Source organism: Typopeltis vanoorti, chromosome 5, assembly GCF_054136105.1.
Source record: "Typopeltis vanoorti isolate ZY-2024b chromosome 5, IOZ_Tvanoo_1.0, whole genome shotgun sequence".
Taxonomy (NCBI): Eukaryota; Metazoa; Arthropoda; class Arachnida; order Uropygi; family Thelyphonidae; genus Typopeltis; species Typopeltis vanoorti.
Window position 1 is genome coordinate 15,846,252 of NC_143553.1, and position 26,385 is coordinate 15,872,636.

At 36.6% G+C, this 26,385-nt stretch overlaps 1 protein-coding gene across 2 annotated transcripts; it reads right to left on the bottom strand.

Annotated features, from left to right (window-relative positions):
* Positions 1–177: 177 nt before the first annotated feature.
* Positions 178–16,883, bottom strand: LOC150106241 (uncharacterized). 2 transcript variants are annotated; one of them, XM_090392261.1, is made up of 5 exons: positions 16,769–16,883; positions 4,198–4,312; positions 3,634–3,776; positions 1,181–1,289; positions 178–535 (listed from the first exon to the last, which is right to left on the bottom strand). In XM_090392261.1, exons 2-5 carry the CDS (start codon positions 4,248–4,250, stop codon positions 316–318), a joined length of 525 nt encoding a protein of 174 aa, XP_090248387.1. In that variant the 5' UTR covers positions 4,251–4,312; positions 16,769–16,883; the 3' UTR covers positions 178–315. The 2 variants fall into 2 exon arrangements, with proteins under 2 accessions (XP_090248387.1, XP_090248386.1); XM_090392260.1 differs by lacking the exon at positions 16,769–16,883 and adding an exon at positions 5,559–5,940.
* Between the last annotated feature and the right edge of the window lie 9,502 nt (positions 16,884–26,385).

A 26,385-nucleotide genomic window follows, 5' to 3' on the forward strand; every position in this document is an offset into this window, starting at 1 on the left:
GAAATACTTCAAAGTTGGTGCAATAAGATTGAGCTTAAAGCTGGCGTTTAAGTTTTAGAGTCGTCTGTTGATTGTCCATTCAATCAAGTTTGAATACTTGCATCGTGATTGCTCATGTATAGTTCGAAAAGCGAGAATAAAAGTAGTTCCATTGACTCAATAAATCCAGTCATCCGCTATTAATAAATGAACTTTATTAAACTGTAAAGATGGGTTTCGTTACAGTGATTAACTTTGGTTAAAATTACAGAAGTCGTTAAATATTGAATTTATACGAAGACTTAAAATCACTTAATTTTCAAAAACAAGTCATGTTTAGTCAAATACGATGCTACAAATAACAATCAACAGTAGTATGGAGGGAGAGAAGTAAGTGGCCGAGTTCTGTGTTGCGCAATCTATGGTACTTGGGCAGTTGATTCCCAGAGCTTCTGCTGTGGCTGAAAACGTATATTGGGAGAAGAAAATCGCCATATCTTGGTCGCATACATGGGCAACAGCTGTTCCTATGCATTCTGTAGTACTCTTGAGGGCACTGAAATAAAGAAAAAAATTAACTCAATTACCACCATTCGTTCTATATGTTTGCACTTAACTGAAAGTTCTTTCAGTGATTCGATGTTAGTCTTATGATAAAGAAGGCCGCTTACTATTTTGATAAACTAGCAATCAATTTAGCCGTGTTGAAGTTCATAACTACCAAGAGAACCTCACAGAAAATGAACTTCAGCACGGCTAAATTGCTTCTTACTATATCAGCAGTAAGTAGTAACTGCACTTTAAAGTATTAAACTTAAAATGATTGTATAGATAGTTATGGAAGAGTCAACTAGCACCCACCTATTATCGTAAATTCAAGTTTTACGAGAGCCATCTAGTTGGAATTGGCTAACTGAAGGATAGCGATGCACATTAAGCCTCCGAAAAGCTAGAGTTCAAATCTAGATGAGCATAAGCTGAGAATTGCTGGTATTTTTATTGGTAACCTGGTTTTCTGAGCAGTGGAAAGACTTTCCTGGATTATTGGTTAGGAATAACCGCTTGGAGGAGTACTGGGTGGGTGCTAAGATTACGTTACATATTTAAGACTAAATTGACAGGAAGTTAAGTTTTAGATCAAGTTTAGTTCTATCGTGGAACTATAAAGTTTAAAAGTACGAAAGTAACTGCTGGTACTTACCAACACTGCGATACTCCGGAGTCACCCAGTTTAATATCTTCTAGAGGAATTAAGCAATTATACATTTCTTCTATCGAGTGGTTTAAGCATTCAGCATGGGATATGTAATCTGGAATAGTTACAAAACCAAAGTTGCGGATCAATTTACTAAATCCAAGTCAAGTACTTGTCGAGCAAGAGCTCGAATTATTTCTTAGATGCCCTACATTTCATTTGTTTTATATTCATAAAACAAATGAAGTGTAGGGCATCTAAGAAGCACCTCATACCGGATTGAATTAGACATTTGTAACAGTAGAGTGGAATGAGGATTTAGTTATTGGACGAAAGTTAAATAGCATGTGTAAATATTGCCTGTTAAGACAGGAGTATAAAACAAGTTTGCAGCTATGGAGGGAGCACTACTTCAATGTAATTTTGGCTGCCGTTTATTTGATATGAAATCAAAATAAAATGTTAACTAAATGAAAGTATCTATTTCATTAAAGCAAGCAATATGAAGTCTTGCTAGCGTGAATTTCTAGTTCAAGGAAGCAGTATGAAAACTGCTCACGTATCATGTAAATTAAGTGTATCGTTTACGAAATTAAAACCCGGGATCTACAAGATAAGCTAGAAATGAATAGAGAACAAGATATAAAAAAGTAAATACCAAATAAGTACGCATGAGAATTAGATTAAAAGGAGCTCATGTGGAAATGGAATAGCATGTATAATTGAAGTGGTATTCTGCAATATTTTCAGTAGTTGCAGTCAATTTGGCTATTCTATAAATTGAAGGCTACGGTACTAATTACGACGACATGTGGCATACACGAGGATGAGTAGAATAAGCGAAGTTACTGAAGCGTTCTTTACAAGAATGTCGAAGAAAAAATGGAAGAATGAAGCAAAGAAATGTGGGAATTGGAACCTAAACCAAGATTAAGTATCCAATTTCAAAAATCTCATTGTATATCGATACATATCACGTTGTATTCGAGCTCTTGCTCGTTAGAAGCAACTCGTTCTGTTGGGACTGACGATTGATTTTATTCATCGTCGACTAGAAGCCATATGAAGCCCCTTAAACAGAATTTAACTATTGGATGCAACCAGAGTAGCAGTACTAGTTTTTATTGCTCGAAAATAAATTCATTGCAAACCGCGACTCCTTAACTCGCAGATTAGAAGTAGAGGGTTTAATGATTCAAGTTTCATGGATTAGGAGCCGAATTACGCCGTTTCAGCGAGTTGCAATATGGTCATTCTCCGGGGAATGAAAGTCACTGAAAATTCATGTTTCGTGACGGAGAATAGATGTCCATCTGTTGATAGCATTCTGTAATTTCACCTAATCGGACGAGATTTTGGTTACATTAAGTCTAGAATAATCAAGTATTGTTCGTTGAGATTTGGATCTCAAGTGAGATACTTTGTCTTTGGGCACCGAATACTCTTCATTCGGATGTATGATTAGTTGTTGCTAATCATACATCAAACACCCTATGTTGACATCCGTTAAGATGTCAACATAGGGTGTTTGAACAAATGGCTTCTGCAGAACTGCTTGAACATGGAATGTGCTCAAGGTTTATGCAGGCTACATAATATACTCGCTAATCATGCTCATCAGTTCGGGCGAAGTTGGTATTAAGTTACCCCTTGATTTTTCAGTGGATTAAGAAACTATACGGAGAATAATGCTAAAGCTGAACTGTACATTCAAGTTCAGTTGGGTAAATTTTAGACTATAGGCTAAAATAGTCCGTGGTATACCAACAGGGACAGTGACGTAGGATCATCAATATAAACTGGGATAGATCACTACAGTAAGTAATGCTACGTTCGTATCAGTAAATGCTAGTTTAGCATCGTCTCAAATGTGAAGTATGAGATGTCATGAAACCGATTTAAGCTAGCTCAGCTGTATTCAACTGACTTCCACTACTTTGAAAGTGAGTAAATCAGAGTGCTCATGTATAGCAATTTTGCTAAATTTCTGTTTGGAGAATTGTCACCTAAGCGTGTGGTAATTTCTTTCCTAATTCAGGTTAATATTTCAGCTAGTCCTTCCAAGAATCTCAAGTGAACGTTTAGATTTTAAGCCTTTCTGGTCTATAATTCCTAAATTAGATGCCAGTCGGACGAGAGCCCCTGCTATCCCCATAAGAAAATTCATCTAAGCATGGGCTTTAGGTTTATGTCTTAGTTTTACGCTAAAATGTTTACTATTTATGAATCTGCAACCAAGTTACCAGGCAAAGTGAGTGCAACGAAGATTATGGCAAGAAATAGTTACCATGCGCTTAACACAATTGCCATTCGCGGGCTTAACCAAGTACTTACAGCTGAGATTTAAGATTAAGTTACTGTGTAACTAATTCATAGAAAATGTCAACATTTCGCAGCTTGAATGCATAAAAACTATAGGTTTCCTTATATAGGAAGGATTGAGAATGGATGCTACTTACTTAGTTTTGCTTGTGAGGCGTTTATATAGCACAAGTCAGCGTTTAGTTTGGAAAGCATTGCCAAATAGGATGTAGAGGCCAATGCCTGGGATGGTGATAGGCAGTCGTTATAATCTTTGAAGCAGGGCACAGAAGATATTTCCCTGAAAATAAAATAGCATTTAGGCGTCAGCTTCAAGAATATGAAGGAACACCGAAGCAGTTAATATTCAGGGATTATTAACTGCTTCAGTGTTCCTTCATATAATTGTGAAGTGTTACTGTAATTACGCACATCGTCACTCAGGTAACGATTGTCCACCCGAAGGGTTTAAGCCGACTACCCTACCCCTTCGAATGGGCGCGATACCGTTTGCAAAACGGTACTTTAATTACTAACATAAAATACGCTGCTTTGCTAATGTTTCCCGCTGAATGTATCCTTTTGAACATTGAAAGGATACAGTCAGCGAATGAAAAGTGAATTTAGTTTTAAATTACGGCCGACAATGACCTTTATTTTTCCGCGAAGACGACTTCATTAATGAGTGAAGCACAGCGGAACAAGAATATTCTACTACTTACCGACATATCTTTTCCAAGTCTTCTATTTCCGGTGTAGATGCCCAGCTTTCCATTAAGTTAGCAAGCTTTTGGAGGCACAGCTCTGTATCACAGTTCGACTCTCCACTGACGAATGCTGCAAGAAAGTCAAGTTAATGGCTAAAAGACAACCATCAATGCTATCAAAATAAGCGAATGGCTACAGCTGCTTTAGCTTAAGACCGTTGAAGCACAAGATGTAGTTAGAACAGATTCGTTCATTACTGAGCAATCAATGACGCGCTACGGAGTTTATTACTGAACATTACATTTAGTAGCAGCAGGCCGGTCAAGTGGCTCGATCGAGTTAGGAAGATTTGCATGACAGTTCAAATGTTGAACTGCCACGCAAAGTTAGATTTAAAGTATCATTGCTGAGCAAACTTCAGCGTACTATTACTAAGTAGTTAACAGCAAGTAATAAACGCAAAGCATCACTTAGTTTATGCAGAATTCTGGTTGCGGTGTCCATGCCTATAATTTTGCTGGAGAGGGGGGGGAGAGATAACTCGTAGCACACTCATACGGGAAACGAGAACGCTTGTCAGGCTGCAATAGAAAGCTTATTTGTCAGAACTGAGCAGTGCTAACTGAACAGGGATAGAAATATTTGCATATCACGATCCGCACTCATCCAATCTTTTATTCATGCACAACTGACTAATCTTAATGGTTTGACTTCGTAGCACAGTGATCTCATAACGATAATATCTACGGCAAGGGTTCCTATAATACTAAGTGTATAGTAGGTTGGATAATGCGAGCGTCTTATGCCATTTGTTAAAAAGCGTGGTGTGAGCAACCGACCGAGTAAGACTTAACTGTTCGTTTGGAGTTTAAGTAGGGCGTTTTTCTCGGTAGTATTTTAATTCATTTACTGAAATACGTTTATTGCTCCTATGGTAATATGCTGAAAGAACATTAAGTTTTATTATATGATGAAATAACACCAGTATTTTGTTTGAATACTGACAGTTTTTGAATATCAACTTAGTTTTTGCACTACTTTAATCTAGCATGAAACAAGGAATGCATCTAACATTATGCATCAGCTGTGCGAATAAGCATTCCCTCACTAATGTCGAAAATAGCACTTTTGCCCGTTTAAGTTATTTCATTTAAGAGTTTAGGAAAGACGGTAATGCGTCAATAGAAGTCAACTCATTCTGTGTAATACTAGATAGGATGCAAGGCTGGTGGCCTACCACTTAATTTCATTAAATAAAAAAGTAACGTTTCCTTCAAGAAATTTGAAGCTTTTTGTTCCCGTATTTCGATATATCCGACAGTCATGGATACAAAGAAAGCTCCAATAATAATGAACTAAAAACACGATTACTTACCAAACAATGAAAGTAAAAAGCAAAGTCCAACGATTATTATTTCGAGAATGCGGTTTCCCATGCTAGTCCTCATAATCCCGTCCTTTCAGAATTTAATCTGCACGGAATCAACAAGAGAAAGAAATGAACTCTAGGTGACCTCTCTTTTTATCAGCGTAGGATTCGGAAGTGACGTCATTTTATCTCTAACGCTACGGAGATTACCATAACGTATTACCATAACGTTTCGCTTCTGAGTCATAAAGAAATTTATATTAATATTCGATAACTTTTGCTTTCATCAACAAAACAAAACATGAATAAAAATTTGCTGTTGGCCAAATAGGACAACTCGATTCTCGAGGGGAGGGAAGTACAATTTGAGGGACTAATATTTCGCATTTAAAACATTCTTAACATGCAGAGCGGTTTGATCGAGAAGCAATTCATGTAACGAACAGCTGAAAAATTCCTTGACTTTCCTTTCTTCTGTCTATTATCCACATTTTCTCTCAAAAAAATGTGAATTTTTTCAGAGATTTTCTTCTTTCAATAGCTGAGTGGAATAAACGTTACTCAGTAAGTAGAATGGGGTTGCCCCATTCGCTTTAACTCATCCCTGTAATTCAGGTTGGTTTTTCTTCCACTGAGATATATTTTATTATACACGTGATGGATTCCAACTGACACCACAATACAAGTGAATGGGTCACTTTCAACTACTGGGAAGAGTATAAGTGCAATTAGTAATCCTGACATTCAGGATATATTACCCGCCTAAACGATGAAGATCGGCGCCATTGTAGTGGAAGGGCCTCCGCAACGCAGGAGGAAAAAGAACTCGGTATGTTTCTAGACAAACAACAAGTGGATGACCATCAACTGAAATGAACTTGGACTTTTGGAGGAGCATTTTCTTATCTTTTTTCTACATTCAGCATAAGGGGGAGGGAAATTTCACTGTAATGGATAGCTCATATTCCACTTAAAAGTTAAGAAAATAAAATTTTTAAGTTGCGTAATGGCACCTTTGTGTTTCTGCGCCCTGAATTCGATAATGCCACAGGAAGTAGAATTCGTATCAGAATCGCTAATGAAACTTGAATGAAAAGGGTATGCAGTAAGCAGGATCGTTGTTAGAGTGGATTCTGTGTCCGCTCTCTAACCAACAGATTATCGTTTTGTATTCCAAAGTCAGCATGGATTTTTGTGAATTTGTGTAGGTGCGAGATCACCCAACTTTCTCAATGGAGGCTTCAAATTACTTCAAAAAGTTCTATTTGGCCTGCAAAGCATATTTTTCACACAAAATGCTAATGTACGAATATTTTATTACTTTTCATGGGTGGGAATGTTATTAAACAAACAAACAAAAAAAATCTTGAATATTCTTGAGAGACGAGTACCCATTTTCCGTTCTAGGAAGGCGGCCACTTCATATAAACAGAAAAGGGGGTAAATGTGTCACAAGTTTCTTTTCAGTTTCCTTAAATGTTGAAAAGGTCTGAGTTTTGTCTATCGGAAAAGGCATTGTAGATATATAATAACATCGTATTCCTAACACCTTCTTATTATTATTGCGAATTGCACCCACGAAAGCTGCATAACCATCTCCAGTTACATAAATACTTAGTCTTTTATGCACGACATATTCTAAAAACCGAAATATTATTATATTGGAGAATCCCTTTCCAGCTGGAAACAAATGATGTCGCGTTGAGTGCACTGGAATATGATTGCCAACAATATAGAAATCATGTGGCAATTCTGTCATCTACTGGAATAAGCTCATAACTGTTAAACCCCCCTCCCCGTTCCTCCACACACGTAGATAGATTATTATTCGAACATTTATGGTTTCGCAGGTCTTTACCCTCACGTTTTGAATCAGCGTGTTCATACATCATGATGAGCCCATCGATTATATAACATTTTGACACAGGTGAGCTTCACATTTTGAATCTGTACGGTGTATTATTGCTAAAAGATGCATTTTCACCTGCGAGAACAATTAGATGATGTCATCTTGCTATGGTATGCAGTACTGTGATTTTCATTACAACAATATTGTTAAACATCAAAAATAAGAACAGATGTTCTTATTTTTGATAACAGCTAATCCACAAAAGCGTAGAATCCTTTGAATCACATTAGTGCGGTGTGTAAGCCTAAGTACAGTGTTAGCTTTTCCGGAAGGCATTTTCCGTTTATTTATTTTTCTTTTTGATTTTTTACCCATGATATTTCAGTTCTATGCAAGGCATCGATCCAGCATTGGGCGATGGAAATCATCTACAACTTTCACTCGCATCCGTGTAGACCTTCTACGTCAAAAACATTTCAGGTACTTAACTGTTTCTGTAAATCTGTGACTGTTAATTTATACCTTCTAGTTAAATAAATACCATTTTAAAGTTGCGTAAAGGTTCAGTTCATAACGGTTGTAAGAGTTCTAGATGTACTCAATACGAATTCCATTCACATGAGATTTTAAACTTATCATACATTAATACCTGAGAAAAGGCTAAGTAATCTAGAATTCTCTTCCACAATTTTTCCTCTTCCCAAGTAGGTTTTGTAATCTTAACACTCAGCAAGATATTTCTCTCCAGATTTCTCCTCTAGATGTCAAACACGGAAATTTTTTAAACCAGTCATGGTGAGAAATCACTTTGCTACTTGATATTCTCAACCATCTTTGTCCACATTGGGATTCGAACATATCACCTCACTGTTGGAGAGCGGACACTTCATACCGAGTATTTTCGGTCAACAACAATTGCTTTGATAAATGTGAATATATATCAAAAGAGTATATGTCAACAGAGGGAGAAGAAAGCTGTCAGAAAATAGGAAATGTGCAAAAGGCAGCTGGAGTAGATATTCTGCATGGAACGCTCAAATATTGAGATATAAAAAGTTACAGTTACACTGCGATATTCAAAAGGCCTGTTTAGAAGGTCGAATTCCATATGATTAAAGGAAGGCTTACACACTGCAGTCTGTATATAAAAATAATGCAAATAAATACATAAATATATAAAAATAAAAAGAGCTGAATGCGAAATTTGAAGAGTAATATCTTGCTGGGCGTTGAGATTACAAAAACCTACCTAGAAGAGGAAAAATTGTGAAAGAGAATTTTAGTGGAGTGCTTTAGTGGAAATTTAGTCTGGGTTCAGGCTAAATAAGGATTGTTATGATCGGATGGTTAAAAAAAATATTTGAGAGAAAGCACTGGAAAATAATTAGAACCTGTGTTTAAGTTTTGTAGATCTGGAAAAGGTACGCGATAAGGTGGCCACGGAAAAGCTCTTCAAATGGTACATATTTCGGAAACCTTACTCTCGAGACCAAACATGGAACTTTTTTCAAGCTCCTTCAGGACACAATAAGCTCGGCGGTAGTCTTGCAGCGGGCGGTGGAATTCATCTCCTGCCTGAAGACAATCACAAACATTCGTACCCACGGCGGGATTCGAACCTGCAGTCTGTCGTTTCGAGATGTGCGTCAGTTAATCAGATAACAATTCTGTGCTGCCAATGGGAAACCATTGGCAGCATAGAATTGTTATTGGCTGCAGTGCAATATAAAGTACTTAATTCATCTGTTAGAACTGAAGGTGATAAAAGAAAGTAGTATAGCTTAAAATCAGGTATAAGAGAAGGGTGCACGCTGTCTACACTGCTATTCATGGTTTATATCGATCACATTAAATGTAAGAGTCATCAGTATTGCAGGATAATGCAATGTCCACATTGCATTATCCTTGTGGACATTAAATAATGTTATATCGTTGTGGACATTAAACAGGCAGATAATGTTATATCCCTAAATAAATTCTTCACAAGTATTCGGAACATTTTATTAAAATCGAATGACTCCTCTAAAAGTATTGTAGGATATTCCCAAAATAAAAGAACAAAAAACTTTGAAGAATAGAAACAAACAAAATTTTATATCAAATGCATTTTAAATGGAGAACCCGTAGAACAAATAAAATATTTCAGCTATTTATATGCACATTTTTTTAGCTAAGATGGAAAGTTAAATATAGATGGTAGAATAAACTTGTTTGGTAGTTCTTTGGAATTATAGCCAAAGCAACTGAGGCCATTAGGCCAGTTTTTTTTTTTTTTGGTCTGGCAAATGCGTGTGTGTTCTTCATCCTGCATATCTCACCTTCTGCTGAAAAGGCTTTATAAAGATTTCTGGTGTCCTAGACGGGATTCAAACCCGGATGTTTCCAACTAAAGGGATTCGATATTACGTTATCTTCGCGAACTGCGTTCGAAGGCGAGTACAAGAACAGGAATAATAGAATGATTTTCAGAAGAGTTAATTACATAAATCTTTTACTATTTTTCATATGTTTTAAAAATTGCGTGTACTTTTTTTTTAAGATTTAAAGATCAATAAGTAATTCTTAAGAACGAAGTCTGCTCCCATTCATGCAGTCATTATATTCCACTCTTCCCACACGGGTAACCACAGAGGGTTTTTATTAGAATTTCTTTCCATTAGTAAACTTTGATTAATACGTACGTTGTATGCTCAGAGATTGATTTCCAAAGAAAATTAGTTTAAAGGTGCCGTAGGGACTACTTTAAATTAAATGAAAATCGAGGAAAAGTAGATATATGAAAACTATGCAGCTTTTAAAAAAAATCCGTGTTTCTCTTATAAAAAAATTTTAGTAACTGGAGAGGATATAAAATACATGCGCCGTACTGTTAATGTATTATAGAGCTTCAAAATTCTTTTTTTTTTTCAGGTTGTAATTCTCCCCAAAAATGTAATAAATAAATCAGACCCGCTGTTAATAGGATTAACAATGCCTGACTTACATTAATTGAACAAGACATGTAGTCAAGAAATGGGATATGACAGGTCATATATCTTCTGAGGTGTCATGTAGCCTCCTTTCATGTCTGATTATATTGTCATCGGATATATAAAGAATCGTTAAGTCATTACCAGTTGATCTTTGTTCGCAGCATAGATCGTTCCCCTACCGCTGATTCTTTTTTTTTGGGGGGGGGGGATAAGGGTTAAGATAATCAGGAAACTACTTTATAGAAAAGCTATAAACGCAATTTTGACACCTTAATGATTGATCAGAAAGTGGTATTAAACTATAAGACGAAAGATTCTGCACAAATAAATAAATAACAAATTCTGTTAAGAATTTGGCAAATTAAGGCACTGTAGGGGATGATATGTGATCTCACTCAGTGTTAATTTAAATTTTTTTCAGTTAGATTATGTTTCGATCATACAGTCTCAATGTTTGTGCACAAGTGCGTTACGCGAATGCAACACACGCCTAGAGTGTAATTCACATTACGAGAGAAAGAGAGAGAGAGAGAGAGAGAGAGAGAGAGAGAGAGAGACAGGAAAACACCTGTAGTATATTAATACTACCTTGTCGGGGGGGGAGGGGATTAGGTAATCAGGAAATTGCTTTATAAAACAAACATAGAACTTTTTTAAGCTTCGTTTCCTCGTTTATTAGGCTGGCAGTCTCGCCTGGCGATGAATTTGCATGTCGCTTAAATTTAGATGTTCGTATTCGTCCTATTATTATTCGTCCTATTATTCGTCGGTTAAACGGCAGAGATACCACCAATTCGGCAAACCTAATCTCCAAATATAAGAATAAAAAATATATGTCGCCCTGACTTCTTGTCCTGTTTCAGAACCTTAGCTTTCTAACGTACGTGTTAAAGCTGATCCACATAAGAAAAGAACATATCAAAGCTGATTTAAATCCTTCAAGTTACTTCTCTACATATTGCCAAGCTACACTGACAGAAAGAAATTAATGCATTCAGAATTGATTCGAATTAGTAAAAATACTTGCTTCACATCTAAAGGCCAATTCAATGACAGTACTCTGTTGAGCTGTTGGTTACAATCCGGTTTATTTATTTTTTCTATCTTATTTCCTATTTCCCATTCAAACAGTTCGACTTCAACATTACTTAAAGGTAAAAACTGACCACCCACAATTTGTCAGTTCGATCCACATTTTCTCTGATTTCGAGAAATCTCTTCTTATCAGGGGCAACAAACAGCATTTAAGGTAATACCCACTTGGCGTTACGCTAGAGAGATTTTATGACTAAACAAACACACGTAACCACAGTAATAAGATTTTTAATAAGTAAATATTTCGTCTTAAGTATCATAGGACATCGTAGTACAGTTAATTCAAACAATACCAGGAATCACATACAGTTAGGAGCATGCTAACAATGGAATCCCTCTTTACGTGCAGTAGCGTGTTATCGAATTAAATTAAAATATATCTGGAAAGAGAAAGAAAAAACAAAACAAAAAAAAAAGAGATTACATTAAAATGAGATAACATATATAAATTATTTTACACAATTTAGGATGACAATTTCCCAGACTTTAGGGATAGAAGAACGTCATTACAGTTCAAATTGGGTCTGTGACGTAGGGCTTCAGCACTTTCTTTATATAAACCTTCATGTTTACATAAAGATCTATGCAGAAGTTTGGTCTTTTTTTCCAATGGATCCGTGGTTTGGGTTTTCAACTCCGTGTTGTGCGAGGCCAGATTTCTGCTGTTTGATAAGACGGATATGATCTTGATGTTCCGAAATGAATGAACATATCTACCTATCTGTCCATAGTAAGACAATTTACAGGAGCATGGAACCTCGTACATGCCAGGTAGCATCAGAGGTGAGGGTTTGTCCTTAGGACAAGGTAACAAGTTATAGATCTGGTTGATTGGTTTGTAGGTAGTAGCAAGTTTGTATTTCTTCATCATTTTTGAAAGACGTTCAGAGATGCCTTTGACATAAGGTATAGGAATCATACAGGCTTGTTCTTGTCTAGATTGATTTGTGGGGAAGTGACTGATAATTTTTTGAGTTGTTTTTGGATTGTATCCATTTAGTATGACTGTATTTTTGATTATTTCCAATTCTTAGCTTAAAAATTCTTCGGAGGAGCAGAATCTGTGTGCTCTGGTTACTAATGATTTAATGATGCCAAATTCTTGAGATGGATGATGAGCAGAAGAATTTTGAACGTAGCGACCTGAAAATGCCGGCTTACGATAAAAAAAAGTGGAGATAAAACCATCTTATTTTCTTTGGATTTGTACATCCAGGAAAGAGATATCCACAGGGTATCTGAATTATCAAGTACGTTAAATCAAGAATTGCTACAATTGATTACTAATGTCTCAAAATTGCGGGGATTAAAGCATTTGAAAAAAGAAATATTAATCTATATAAAAATACCTCACTTTTTTAAATCGATCCAAGAAACATTCCAACAAATTACCGATCGAAAAATGGGTTGTCAACTTATCTAGTCGTCCGCTAACAGAAGATGAATTATATGTTCTAGCAAGAGGTCATAAGTTTGCTATTTCACCCAAATGCATTCAATATTTAGATTTTATACACAACATTGAAAGAAACATCAGCCATCTCTCCAATATTGGAACTAATAGACTACGTTTCGAAATTGCAAAAACAATCTATGATGCTAAACCTTCGGACTTGAATATCTTACCATCAGAATTGAAAGCTCTTGCCTCCTAAAAACGTAATAGAAATGTAAGCATCACCAGAGCCGACAAGGGAAATACCACTATTATCCTAGATACCAATTCATATGACCGAAAAATGAATTTATTACTCCGATATCGAAAACCACACGTCCAATTTGATTATGATCATACAAAAAGACAGCTCAAGAACCTAAACAAGTTACTAGATGAAACCACTTCCTTAGATCAAGAAACAATAAAAACTCAGGACATAACATGCTAGGCCTCCTAGAATATACAGTTTACTTATACTTCACAAGAATAACGTTCCACTCAAACCCGTCGTGCATTCTCTTAGCAGCCCGACTTACAAATTATCAAGATTTTTATCTAACCTTCTCCGTCCTCTCATAGGCCACTCAGCTTCATCAATTAAAAATTCCACAAAGTTTCACGCAAAAATAAAAGGCATTCAACTGTTGGAAACTGACATGCTAATTAGCGTCGACATTCTCCCTTTTCACTAATACTCCCCATAAGGAAAAGACAGACTTACTAACTCAAAAATTTCTATCCGATATTGTTGAATTATTCAAATTTGTTATTACGTCTCGATACTTCATTTAGAAAGAGAAAATTTACAAGCAAGAGGAAGGGACAGCATAGGGGTCTCCCTTATCACTAAACTTAGCCAACCTTTTTCTGGAACATCTTAAAGAAAAAATTTTCACTTTTACTCCTAAACCAAAAATCTGGCTACGATATATCGATGACGTCTTTGCTGTCTGGGATCATTCTGAACAAGAACTTGTTTCTAGATGAAATCAACCCTCTTCGTCCTCGAATCAAATTAAGTAAATAAGAAATATTTACTTATTAAAAAATCTTATTACTGTGGTTACGTGTGTATGTTTAGTCACGAATGCTCCACAGGTTTCATTCTACAACAAAAAGCTTAGAATAATATATATCGATAACAGGATGTTTTCCCATCTCAAAACCACTTTCCCTAGGCTACTTTATATTGAATTGCTTATTGACTGAGATTTACAGCGAAATAGCATTTTATTTATTTAATTACTTTATGGCAATTCCGTTCACAAAATTTTGAAAATGAATATCATGGATGAGTATTAGTGTTAGGTAATCCCAAATCCTTGCTCTAGACAGCAAACTGAACATTGTATTTTTTTTTTCAAGGTCATGCTATCGTAGTACATCCAAAAGTATTTAAGCGGTCCGACAATGTGGAGAAAATGACGACACAATAAATACATACATAATTTAGCGCGAAATAAGTTATCTGCTTCACTTGCAATTGCGGAAGAGGTGGAAATTTCAGTCAGCACAAACTACTAAGTTTTAACCGAAGATCTACACAAGAAGGAAGGGAGGGGGGTGGGGGTCCGTGAATATATATGTCGTCTATTAACAGAGAGGAAACCTCACTATTTAGAGAGTATATCCTCGGCATATTTTTTTTCTTTCGACGTTCCAGAATTTTTGAAATGCCGGAGATTTGATGACCGCATTTTATTATGTTATTATGATGTGGAAAACAATACAGAAAATAGGACAATATCAATAAAAACAATTCAATGAAGTTGGTGATCAGAGACAGGAAGATTACTTTTGCATAAGCATTAGGAATTACACAAAGAACACTTAACTTTTCCCTTTTTACGAAACATTTCGAAAATTTCTGCTTTATTTTATTAAATCCCTACAGCACATTAAAAGAAATAAAATTTACTCTGTGCTACTTAAGCTAAACTGCATTCGGTATGGATGGTTGTCTTAAATCCATAACTGGTACAATAAGAGCAACATGGAATGAACTGCCATTCGACAATTTGAGTACTCAGCAGAACAGAGAACCCGTCTTTTTAACGATCTAGAACGACCAGTTTGTAAAATCTTATAGAGAAGGGTTGACCGTGCAAATGAAAGAAAACATTATTAGCTATTAATAACAATGTTGTTATTATTTTATGGGCTCGCCAGAAAGAAAAAAAGCCGATTAACGAAAACCGGAAATATATTAAAATATATCTCAGCAACGAAAAGTAAATGCCACAGAACACAACGGATTATATTACAGAACTGACTGACGATCACCTGATACAGGTTGTCGACGTCATATGATCTGGAAGAATTCGGCTCAGTTGTACGTGGAGAGCAGACGTGATGACGGATTTGAGAGATCAGTCTTCCAAACATTTACATGTTTTCTTCAGTCGGAAAAATCTTGTACTTTTCGTGATCACTTGTGTTTTGTTAATACAATATGCACGTGCGCAAGTAAGAAGAGGAAGTGGTAAGTGGTGACTTTATTATCGGTATCAATGAAGTCGTATTTCGTGATTGTTCTTTAATATCTGAGAGAAAGCTGCATTGATAATCATTTTCTTTATAATTATTTTGTTGCATTCATGTTTAAAACCTCCAAATTTAAACATGCGCTTGACTGACGATTTTTCCTGTACAGTGAAATGCACCGAATACGAGTGGACTTGTGCCAACAGCTGCATTCAGAGAAAGTTAAGATGCGATGGAATCATCGACTGCCCCGATGATGACAGCGATGAAAGAGGATGTAGTAAGTAAACACTTTATATCAGGAAAATGAACTACTGTTATAATAACAAAGATTTCAAAAAGTGTTATATATATATATTATTTATTTATTTATTAAAAAGCCGAGATTCCAAACGTTGTGTTGCATATTCGACTACTTCCCTCGAATCGTATATGAATACGGGCAGCTGCTGGCCACAACCAAATATCGTTCTGCTCCAGATTCACAGAACTGATTTCTCATACTCTTCCTTCATCGCACATACAATGGAAGAGTCTTTCCATTACAGGTTTTCCGAAGAATAAAATCGTGAAGTCTTCAAGAAACAGAAACTTATTCCTTTCTTCTATCTGATTACTTGTATCCCCCACAGTACTGTTGTGTTATAGATCTTGAGATCTCTCGTGGGTGGAATTTATATTCAGTGAACAAGGACATTCTCTGAAAGTTATCTGTCTCCGAGCTATTTCAGTATCAACAAATAAATACATGGATAGAGAAACAATGCGAGCAGTGACTTAAGCATGCGATCAGAAATCTGGACTACCTTTCGAACACAAGTCAACATTTTCACTTCCGCTCTTTATAAAATCGAATTTAATTTTTTTGGTGAACTTCTTGCAGTTATTAACTTCATAAAAACTGTACTGTGTGGGCAGATTTGGGTTTTGTTTCGAGCCAGTTGCACTTGGCTAATTGTTACCACGAGCTAATATTTTTGTTTTATGTTGCATGACCTTTACTTTTATACATTTCTGCTTATACGGAATCAACAGTCGATTCATCCGAGATAGTGTAGACTGCATATTGACCCTATACTTACTTTTCCAAAAAAAAAAAAAGATGTGTTCCACACAGGACTTTCGAAAATTTCGCCCTTCTGTTTGACGCCAGCTTTTCGCTTCTATGTATGTTTAGTGGAAATTTTATTCAAAAATTTACTTAAGGAGAGTTATCTTTTCTGAATAGACCATAACCGAAATATTCTTTGTTATGAAGTTGAAATTTATTATTAAGACTGAAGAAGTAGTACAAATGATAATATAATACAATAGTGATGCAACACAAGTGTCGCAGTAATGCAAGAAATACCAGAATATACCAAAAATTAACACTCACATATTACGCATATAACATACAATTACTCTTCAAGTAGTGATATAGAGATTGATCGGTTAGGCCAAAGACAGGATAATAAAGAGGAAGATGAAACAGAAGGAACTGCAAGTGTCATGGTCATACTGGTTATTATAAATATACAAATGTAGACGATACAGAACTATAAAACTAAAATTACTCCATCTGCGAGGGCTCACGTAATATATACTGAGTGTATACTTACTCGTAGTCTATTAGAATCATACTAGACATCATACTGTACGCGCAAAAAAAAACAAAAAAAAAAAACGTTGCTATCGACAGAGTGGATAGGCTTTCGTAGTTATTCAGCACTTTTTATTGTGATCTTTTATGATGTAAGCTTAAAACAAAAGTCAACATTAATTAGACCCATGAAAGAGTTTCTCAGTCTTTTTCTAAAAGCATATTCTAAGTTTACAGACTTTAGTTCATTAAGTAGTTTATTGTAGCTGCTTGTTGCTTAGTGTTTAAAAGATTTATGAACAGTTTCTTTGTTTGTCTTTGAAACTACCAGCAAGTTCAGGCCACAAATAAACAAAAAAATTTACAATGCTATTTCTTAGATAAAATATGCAACTATAATGATAAAGTTTCTTTAATCGGAAAAATGGCGAACAGGTCACTAGTTGAATATGCGAAAGTCAATGTTGATTATAACTCTAATTATTCGATTTTGTATTCGAATTAAAGGAAGCAGATTGTTATAGAAATTTCCAGCCGAACAGGTGATACCATATTTCAATGAACAATTTTCCCAAGAATGGTGTAATCATCCTTAATCCATCCATCTGTCCATTGGACATGAGCAGACGCCGTATGGTCACTGATGCGCCATATCAGTCCTCACCATACGGTCCTGTTGTATGCTTTTCTGGAGGCTTCAACTTTCCGAAGATCATCACTCAAGACACACACACACCATGCATCCATCTATCTCATTGACGGTCTATCCATTCCTCTTTTTTCCACGAGCTTTACTTTCTGTTACTGTTCTTAGAAGTCATCCTTCCACCCTCCTTCTGTCAATAACCTTAAAGTTCAATTGATCCTTTCTAGCACCCATCTATTTGACCACTTTTCAGTATATTATATTTTCAACGGTCTTCTGTAGCACCAATATCAAAAGCGGCAATCATTTTGTATGCTTTTCTTATCTGATTTCTTCAGGTTCCAGGTATCACATCCATAAGTCGCTGTTAAAAAAAAAAAAAAAAAAAACTGCATCCAAAATCCTCAACTTTGTTCCTGTGCAGATGGATCCATCCTTCCAGATTTTACACGAGTGTCTGAACTGTTGTTTTAGCCATTCCTAATATTGCCTTCTGATGTCTTCTGAACAGCAATTCTTCACATTACTAATGGATCCCAGGTACTCGAACTTGCTGACTTCCTCAGTTCTTTCTCCATTACACCTATAGTAAGATACACTTGTTTTTCAGGAGCTTCCCTGTCTGTATTTCCTTTGAGAACCATAATCCTTGTCTTGCTAGGATTGAGCTGAACTCCCTGTTCTTAAATATCTTGTTAACTTTGCCAAGAATTGATCCTAGTTCTTTCTTATAATAAAAGAGGAATACTGTATCATCAACATACCACAAATTACTGATCAATCTACCAACTATCCTAATTACTGTCTTTAACTCATCTAATGCTACATTCTTGATGTCCTCAGCATAGATATTAAACAAGTGAGAAGAACATAGACATCCTTACCTAAATCCTTTTCCAACATAAAGCCAAGCATATAATCAAACACTAGTTCTTACCATAGTTTCGTGTTCACTGTACAAGTTAGCTATCAGCCTGATGGTGTGTTGAGGAAACCCCATTATTTTCATTACTCCCCACAGTTTCACGTGCTGAACACAGTTGGAAGCATTAGAATAATTTAAGAAACACATTACCATAGGGAGCCTAAATTCTTTAAATTTTTCTATGATCTGCCTAAGGCAAAAGATCTGATTTTTGGTAACTTTACACTTCAGAATACCTGTTTGTTCCTCAGGCATCTCTACCTCAACTTTGGCTTCAATCCTATTATTATTATTATTATTGAAGGAAACCCCTCCAGGAGTCAGAGACTCATCAAGACGGGCCACATACTACACACACCAGCTATCATACTTATTCTTGAATTCATTCACACTGCTTGAGCTCGCAACATCCAATGGCAATCCATTCCATTTACGTACCACCCGCTGAGAGAAAAATCTAACCCTAACTCCTTCTTAGCGGCCTTCATTCTCAGTTTCCAAGGATGCCCTCTCATCCTTTCCCCACCCTCCATAAATTGAAAAATTCAATCAATTGAAATTCTGAATGACCTTTTCAGAAGTATGTAAGTCTCAATCACATTCCCCCCTCTTTCTCCTATTTGCTAGTGTCTTTAGTCTACAAATTCTCTCTCTCTCTCTCTCTCTTCATAATCAGTATTCCACAATCCTGATATCATTTTTTAACACTCTCCTTTGTACTCTCTCCAATACATCACAATCACAACGGAAACCAGACCTGCACACAGTAATCCAAGTGAGGTCTTATCAAGGCCTTGTAGAGAGGAAAAATAACATCCTTATCTCTACATGTGAACGTTCGTTTCAGCATTTCAATAATTTTTGGAGTTGCATTAGGAGTCTTTGCCACATGGTCCATGAACTTCAACTTCCTATATACTCACTCTCCAAGATCCCTAGCCTGATCAGTTTCTTCTAGCATAATCTCACCAATATAACACGATATTCGATATCTAATCATTCCAAAGTAAATGACTTTACATTTACTGATATTGAATTGATATCCATTTTCGCATGCTCACAATTGCAGCCTAATCAAATTATTCTGCAAGGACTGCATATCGGCAGCATTCCTGATTATAATACCAATCTTTGTATCATCAGCAAATAGATGTATGTCGCTTGTCGGATCCTTCCCATCATTAATGTACAGATTGAATAACAGTGGACCAAGCACTAATCCTTGTGGCACACCACTGGTTATCTTAAATCTTGCAAACTTAATGGTATATATACTGTATATATATATAGTGGAAATGAGTTTACCTTAAATCTTGAAAACTCAATTCCACCGTATACCATTCTTAATATCTGTCAGTCAGCCATCCTCTTATCCATGCTAATATTCTATAACCTAGAACAGTTTTCTCCAATTTATGAGCAGTCTGTCATGCTGTATTCTGTCAAAAGCCTTAAGCAAAATCCAAAAGTATTATAGTGTATCCGTTCCCCCTTGTCTAGTTCAATGATAACATTTTCATAGAATGTGAGCAAGTTGCAAAAACATGACCTAAGTTGAAATTCACTGTCAACCCATTTTTGAATGCGAGCCCTAACTAATTTTTCCAAAATCTTCACCACCACTGCTGAGGTACTAATTGTTCGATAGTTGGATACATCGGTCTTTGCATCACCCTTGTACAATGGTATTATCATACATTCTTTCCGTTCTGCAGAATCTTCCCTTTCCTTAGACCCATATTAAACAGCCTTAGTCAAATGAATATCCAATTCAGCTGAACACTTTTTAGCACACGTGCTGATATCCCATCAGTCCCTATTGCTGAATTCTTACTCATTTTGTGCAACAGCGCTAATACCTCGTCCTCATACACCTGAGGTTCTTCACCCAGTGAAGAGATAGCAGCGCACAAGATTGAAAGCTTTTAACAAAATTGGCACTCATTAGTTGAACAACCTCTTCTGCATCTGTAACCTCACACCATCTGCATTTAGAAGAGTTATCCTTTTATATTCATTTACTTACAAGATATCGATAGAATTCTTGTGGATTGTCTTTACGATGCAGAGACAGTTTCTTTTCATATTGAGACTTTGCTTTTCTTACAACAGTTGTGACTATTCTAGCCTGCTGCTTATAATTTTCATAATGCACATCATCGTTATGCACAGTGTTCCTTCTATATCATTCTTTACTTACGAATCTCTTGTTTAATAAGATTACACATCCATTTGACTCCTACTAGTTATTCTTCGAACTCTCAGTACACACTCTGATATCGCATCATTTAAGTATTGTTGAAAAGCTTCCCATGCACTATCGATTTCTTCCCGTCCAGGAACCAATCTTCTCAGTTGGTCATAATTTCCTGCTTTCCAATTCAGCAAGTAACCTTTTCTGAATGGAACATTAGTCACTTCCAAAGTGAGAACCGCATGATCACTGTCACCAACCGGAAGCAGAATAGTCACATCTTTAACTGAAACATCCTCTCACACTATAAGCAGATCTAACACTATTTGACCTCCAGTTCCTTCTGTCACATGCTGCGTGAGGAAGTTGTCCCGCAACAGCTCAATAAATGCATTTTCATTCTTCTCATGAGATTCTACTGCTACCCAATCAATATTTGGATAATTAAATTCTCCCATTATGATTACTCTTTTAGCTCTCATCTTGTCTATTTGGCGATGCATTTCTTCATCACTAGCAACCAATCCACAGGTCTGTAACAACACCCCACTATGTAACTAGTCTTGTTAGATTCCACCTTACACAAGATGGCTTCAAACTTACTGCTACATGAAGTATTACTACAATCATAGGTCTCAACTCTAACTGGATTCAGGTCATCCGATATCATTTGCAGCACGCCCCCTCCTCTCCTATTCTCTCTATCCTTCCTAAAAACTGTGTACCCTTTACACTCGATACCAGTTAACATCTGATTCTGATAGCCTGGTCTCACTGATGCCTACAATCTGAGGTCTCAACATAATGTCTAAGGCAAAAAAAAACCTCTACTCCTTTGATTTTGATACTCCCACCATTCGTGTACAGACATAATAATCTACCTGCATGTTCTTTTGTATAATCTTGTCTGCATGACACTGTTGGTCATTTTGAGATCTCTTTTGTTCTCTACTGCCTTATACAGGGTGTTCGGGATAAATTTGACAGTTTCGTAAGGAAAAAGAAAATCTTCTTTGTATCTATTAAATTTAATGAATTGACAAAAAAACATTACAGGCAGAGTTAATTACAATACTATCAACAAGATTTACTCAAAATAACCACCATTAGCATCGATCACAGCTTCAATTCTGCTTCGGAACCTCGAACAAGCTGATGCTACAGTCTCCCTGGGAAGGGCCGCAAAAACTGTTTTAATTTTATCCATTAACTGGGCTTTTGTATTACTGGAAGTGCGATTGGTGTCTTTTTCAACTGCGCCCCATACAAAATAATCCATGGGGTTAAGGTCTGGGGAGTTTGGAGGCCAAACATTTGGACTGGTGAAGTCGTAGAAATTTTCAGATAACCATTTTTGACTTTTCCCAGAGGTGTGGCAAGGGGCCGAATCCTGCTGCCATACATACGGCCTACCATTGGCTACCCTTGTTATCCAGGGCTTGACTACAGTTAGCAACTCCACGAACAAAGCCCGAATTCCAATGCCAGGGTTCTTCAACACCTGTTCCTGCAGATTTGCGAGGAATTCTGCTGTACGAACGCAATCAGATCGTCTGCTAGGGATCTTTCTTCTTGCTACATCCTCGTAGTCACCATTGCAAGTCTCTAGTTCATGCCTGATTGTTTTTACTGTATTCAGGGAGCATTGGGCAGCAGTCGTAATATCCTTATTTTGATGGCGGGCACGAATCATCATGATACAAGTTATTCTCTTCCATGATTCAGGTGGGTTCCAGCTATCCATCCTTTCTGACATCTTGTATATGAATGAAGAAGGGTCCAAACTTTTAAATGAAGAGAAGTGTGTGTTAATACATGTAACTTACGGAAAAATATAATTAATTATAAATATGTCAAATTTATCCCGAACACCCTGTACATGTAGACATCTTTGCACACGTTTGATGGGTCCGAACCGGACGAACACAAAGTCGAAATCGATCTCTCGTCAACATTTCTATGACAAAGCCCATTCCTGTCATTAGCACAGTTATATAACATTGTCTCTCTTATACTCACATTCTCATCTTTATAATATACTTTCCCTGACTCTCTGTGTTAGGTCTCATACCAGTTATTAGTTTTTCAAGACTCCTGATACCAAACGCATTCAGGTGTGGGCCGTCCCTCTTATACAAATCCAATCTTCCCTCAAACTCACTCCACATATTCAAAAACTCGCATCCATTCCTTCTACACAGCCAACCCATCTCGAATCGTTTGCCATCATAGCCCTTCTTTTTAATTCATTCTTATCGTATCGAGGTCAAATACTGACGATTTTCACTTTCTCACTCTCGCCTCTTCCAATAACCATTTCATGTCCTCTCTCATACTGCACTTATCGCTATTTAAGTCGTTAGTAACTACTACAAATAAGATCTCGTTTACTTTACTTTTCTTTTTATTAACAACATCACTTAATTGATTTCCGTTACTTCCTGACGTACCCGTTTCCGTGCTTTCTTGTTTCTAATTTTGCTGCTTTTATTTTTCATTTTCTCCTTTTGCTCATTTAAACGCCTCTCGACTTTTGTCGAGAGGCGTTTAAATGAGCAAAAGGAGAAAATTTAAATACCGTCGCTTCTTTGATGATCTGAGTTAATTTTGCTATTTCGAAGGCTAATTCATTTTCATTAACCTCCTCCACAACTCCAGTATCCTCGTTAGTGGGGATAGCCTTTTTGTTCTCGCCTGCGGCGCTGTTTTTAGTGTTACTTTTCTTGTGCTTTTTGGCGCAATTTTACATACTTATTGTTGAAATATCTTAATAAAATATGTTATTAAATACTAAATACACTGAAAACTATACTAATATGCTATAAAACATTTTATAGTTTTATAGCATAAAACTATAAATTTTCTATAGTTTTTATGTTTTATGTTTTATAGCTTTAATTTTCTAAAGAAAAAACACAATAAAACAGACACAAATCACCAATTTTACAGGAGTGTAAAATCGACCGACCAACCACAGTATCCTCGAACCAACCCTCTCAACCGATTCTATTTAGAATGATCTTTAATAAAATCTTGCTTGCATGAGATATTAAACGTATAGTTCTTGCAATCTTTCATATCTCCCTTCTTATGGAGTGGTATGAAAACTGATTTCTTCCAATATCTAGGCTATGATCCTGTCTCCCATATCCTTGTAATCAATTTATGAAACACTTTTTCATTCATTCCCTGTGGCCTTAATTAACTCCGCGGGGATTCCATCTACGCACAGGACCTTATTGTTGTTAAGCTGTTTAACTGCTCTTTCAACCTCATACCTAAGCGGAGGAGGTTCGAAATCGAAATTTTCCTGGTGAGAGGACCTTCTAAATTTTCTTTATCCTCTCTGTTGTACAGTTCCCCACAGTATTTTTTCCATCTGTTTTTGATTTCCAGTTCTTCTTTTAGTACTGCTCCATTTCTCTCTTTGTTGACATTCAGTTTCGGCTTAAAGCTTTAAGTCACGAACTAAATGAAACATCCTTTCAAAATTGTGCCTCATCATCTGAAACTCTATCTCCTCACATTTATTAGTATAAAACGTTTCCTTATCCTTCCTGATAGCTCTTCTAACTTCTCAATGAAATCTCTTATATTCTTCAGTCCCATGTATCTTTGTTTATCCAGCCTTCTTCTCTCGATATCCCGCATTGAATCTGATACCAATGAGTGTCTTCTTGGTTGCATCCTGTATTATAAACTTGACTCCTTCCCAAAGCATTTCTATCGAGTTCTCCTCACTAGTCTCCAAAAATAATCCGAATGAGTTGACGTTTCTTCTGTCAGCCCACTAGGAATTGCTCTGATTGCTCTAGGACAAGTATATCATATAATATAGTATCTAGGACAAGTATATGCATATCAGAGTTGCTTGTTTTTCACCGTTGACGAGCCAGAATGTAATCAATCTGGTACCTTCACCTATCAATGTTAGGGGTCCAAGTATAGGTTAATCGTGGGTGTTTCTGGAAGCAGGTATAGGTATTAACCAATCAGTTAGCATGGGAAAATTCCAACAGTCTTTTGCCACGGGTGATACTTCACTCACACCACGAATGCCTCACTCAGGCCTAACTCTCATACTCTTTCTCAATTTTGCATTAAATTCCCCTAAGATGTAAAGTACGTCTCTCCTTGGTAGACAGTCCAAAACAATCTGTAAGGTTTCATAGAATTGCTCACTCTCTCTTCATCAGGCTTATCTGTGTGGGTTGCATAAACTACGAAGACTGACACATTGCTAGGATGAACCTTAAGTCAAATACAATATATCCGGTAATTAATGGGATTATAACCAAGAAGAGGTCTTGCCTGAACAGGCTTCTGTATCACAGCTACCCCATGATGCTTTGATTCACCTCCTGAATAAACAACTAACTTACCATCCTGTGTTTTGAAGCGACCTTCTCCATTTCATCTAGTCTGTGTAATTTCCATGATGCCAATTTTATACCTCTCTATCTCTTTACAGACAATAACAAGAGTAACCATTTGTAGATCTCCGAACATTCAATGTGCGTGTGTAAAATTCATCTCTAAGATTAATCCTATACCGTCTGTATTCCTCATTCACAATATCACTTACTTTTGTTGGAGATTGCAATAGACTTATCGGACAGGACCTCTCTTCAAGAACCGAGGCAATAAACCCTAAGCCCTGAACGTAGCTCTGATTATTCTGCGCGACGTCCGATTCAGCATGAGATGTATTATGGAGCACAACCATATTAGCATTTTGGAGTGAAGTCACTGCACGAAAAAAAGTGGTAGGATTGTAGAGACCCTTTCCACATATTTGGAATGTATTGTTCCCCAATTCATTCCACGTTGGCCAGTGTTCCGCGTACTAGGCGAGACAGAGTTCCACTGCATAAGACGAAATGAAATAACAAAATAGGAAAGGTTCACCCCATCTCTCAAATTCTCTAATAGCATTGGGGAGAAGTAAGAAGAAAAGAAAGAAGGGAGGAACCAGTCTAAAGATAACATAACAGAGGTACATTACATCAAATAAGGCATTGTCCAGCATCAGGTGCTTCGGGTTTACTATTCCCATACTCACTAAAGTGAGCTCTTGAGATAAGCATTTTTTAAGATGCTTTTTTTAAGCATCTTAAAAGTGCTGGACTTACATTTTTAACATCATCATCAGCCATTGTCTCTGATGATGTCATCATCATCATCAGTCGCTGCAGGATGAAGGCCTTTCCAAGATTAGTCCAAAAATGTCTGTCCTTGACTCTCCTTTTCCAAATCACTCCTGAAAATCTGATGTATCATCAATCCACCGTGATTTAGATCGGCGTCGTGATCGTTTTTCGTCTCGTGGAATCCAATCCAGTACTTCTTTTGTCCATCGCTGATCTTGTCTTCGAGCAATATGCCCAGCCCGTTGCCACTTCAGATGTTTCATTCTTGTTACGATATCAGAGACTTTGGTTTGATTTCTTTTCCACGTATTCCTTTTTGTGATCCAGTCTTGTGATACCAAGCATACGCTTTCCATACTAATTATTGTGTTGTTCTTAATTTTTGAATTTCCTTTGCCTTTAGTGTCCATTTTTTACAGCCATGTGTCATTATAGGAAGAATACGTTGGTTAAAAACTTTTCTCTTTAGGCGTAATGGTCGATGGCTTTTGAATATTT

Bases quoted from the DNA above. Each gene is read 5' to 3' on its own strand.
- LOC150106241 (XM_090392260.1), bottom strand. From the start codon at position 5,631: ATGAGGACTAGCATGGGAAACCGCATTCTCGAAATAATAATCGTTGGA. The intron at 4,313-5,558 runs GTAAGTAATCGT...ACTTTCTTGCAG, and splicing joins CTTTTTACTTTCATTGTTTG to CATTCGTCAGTGGAGAGTCG. The intron at 3,777-4,197 runs GTAAGTAGTAGA...TTTTATTTTCAG, and splicing joins GACTTGGAAAAGATATGTCG to GGAAATATCTTCTGTGCCCT.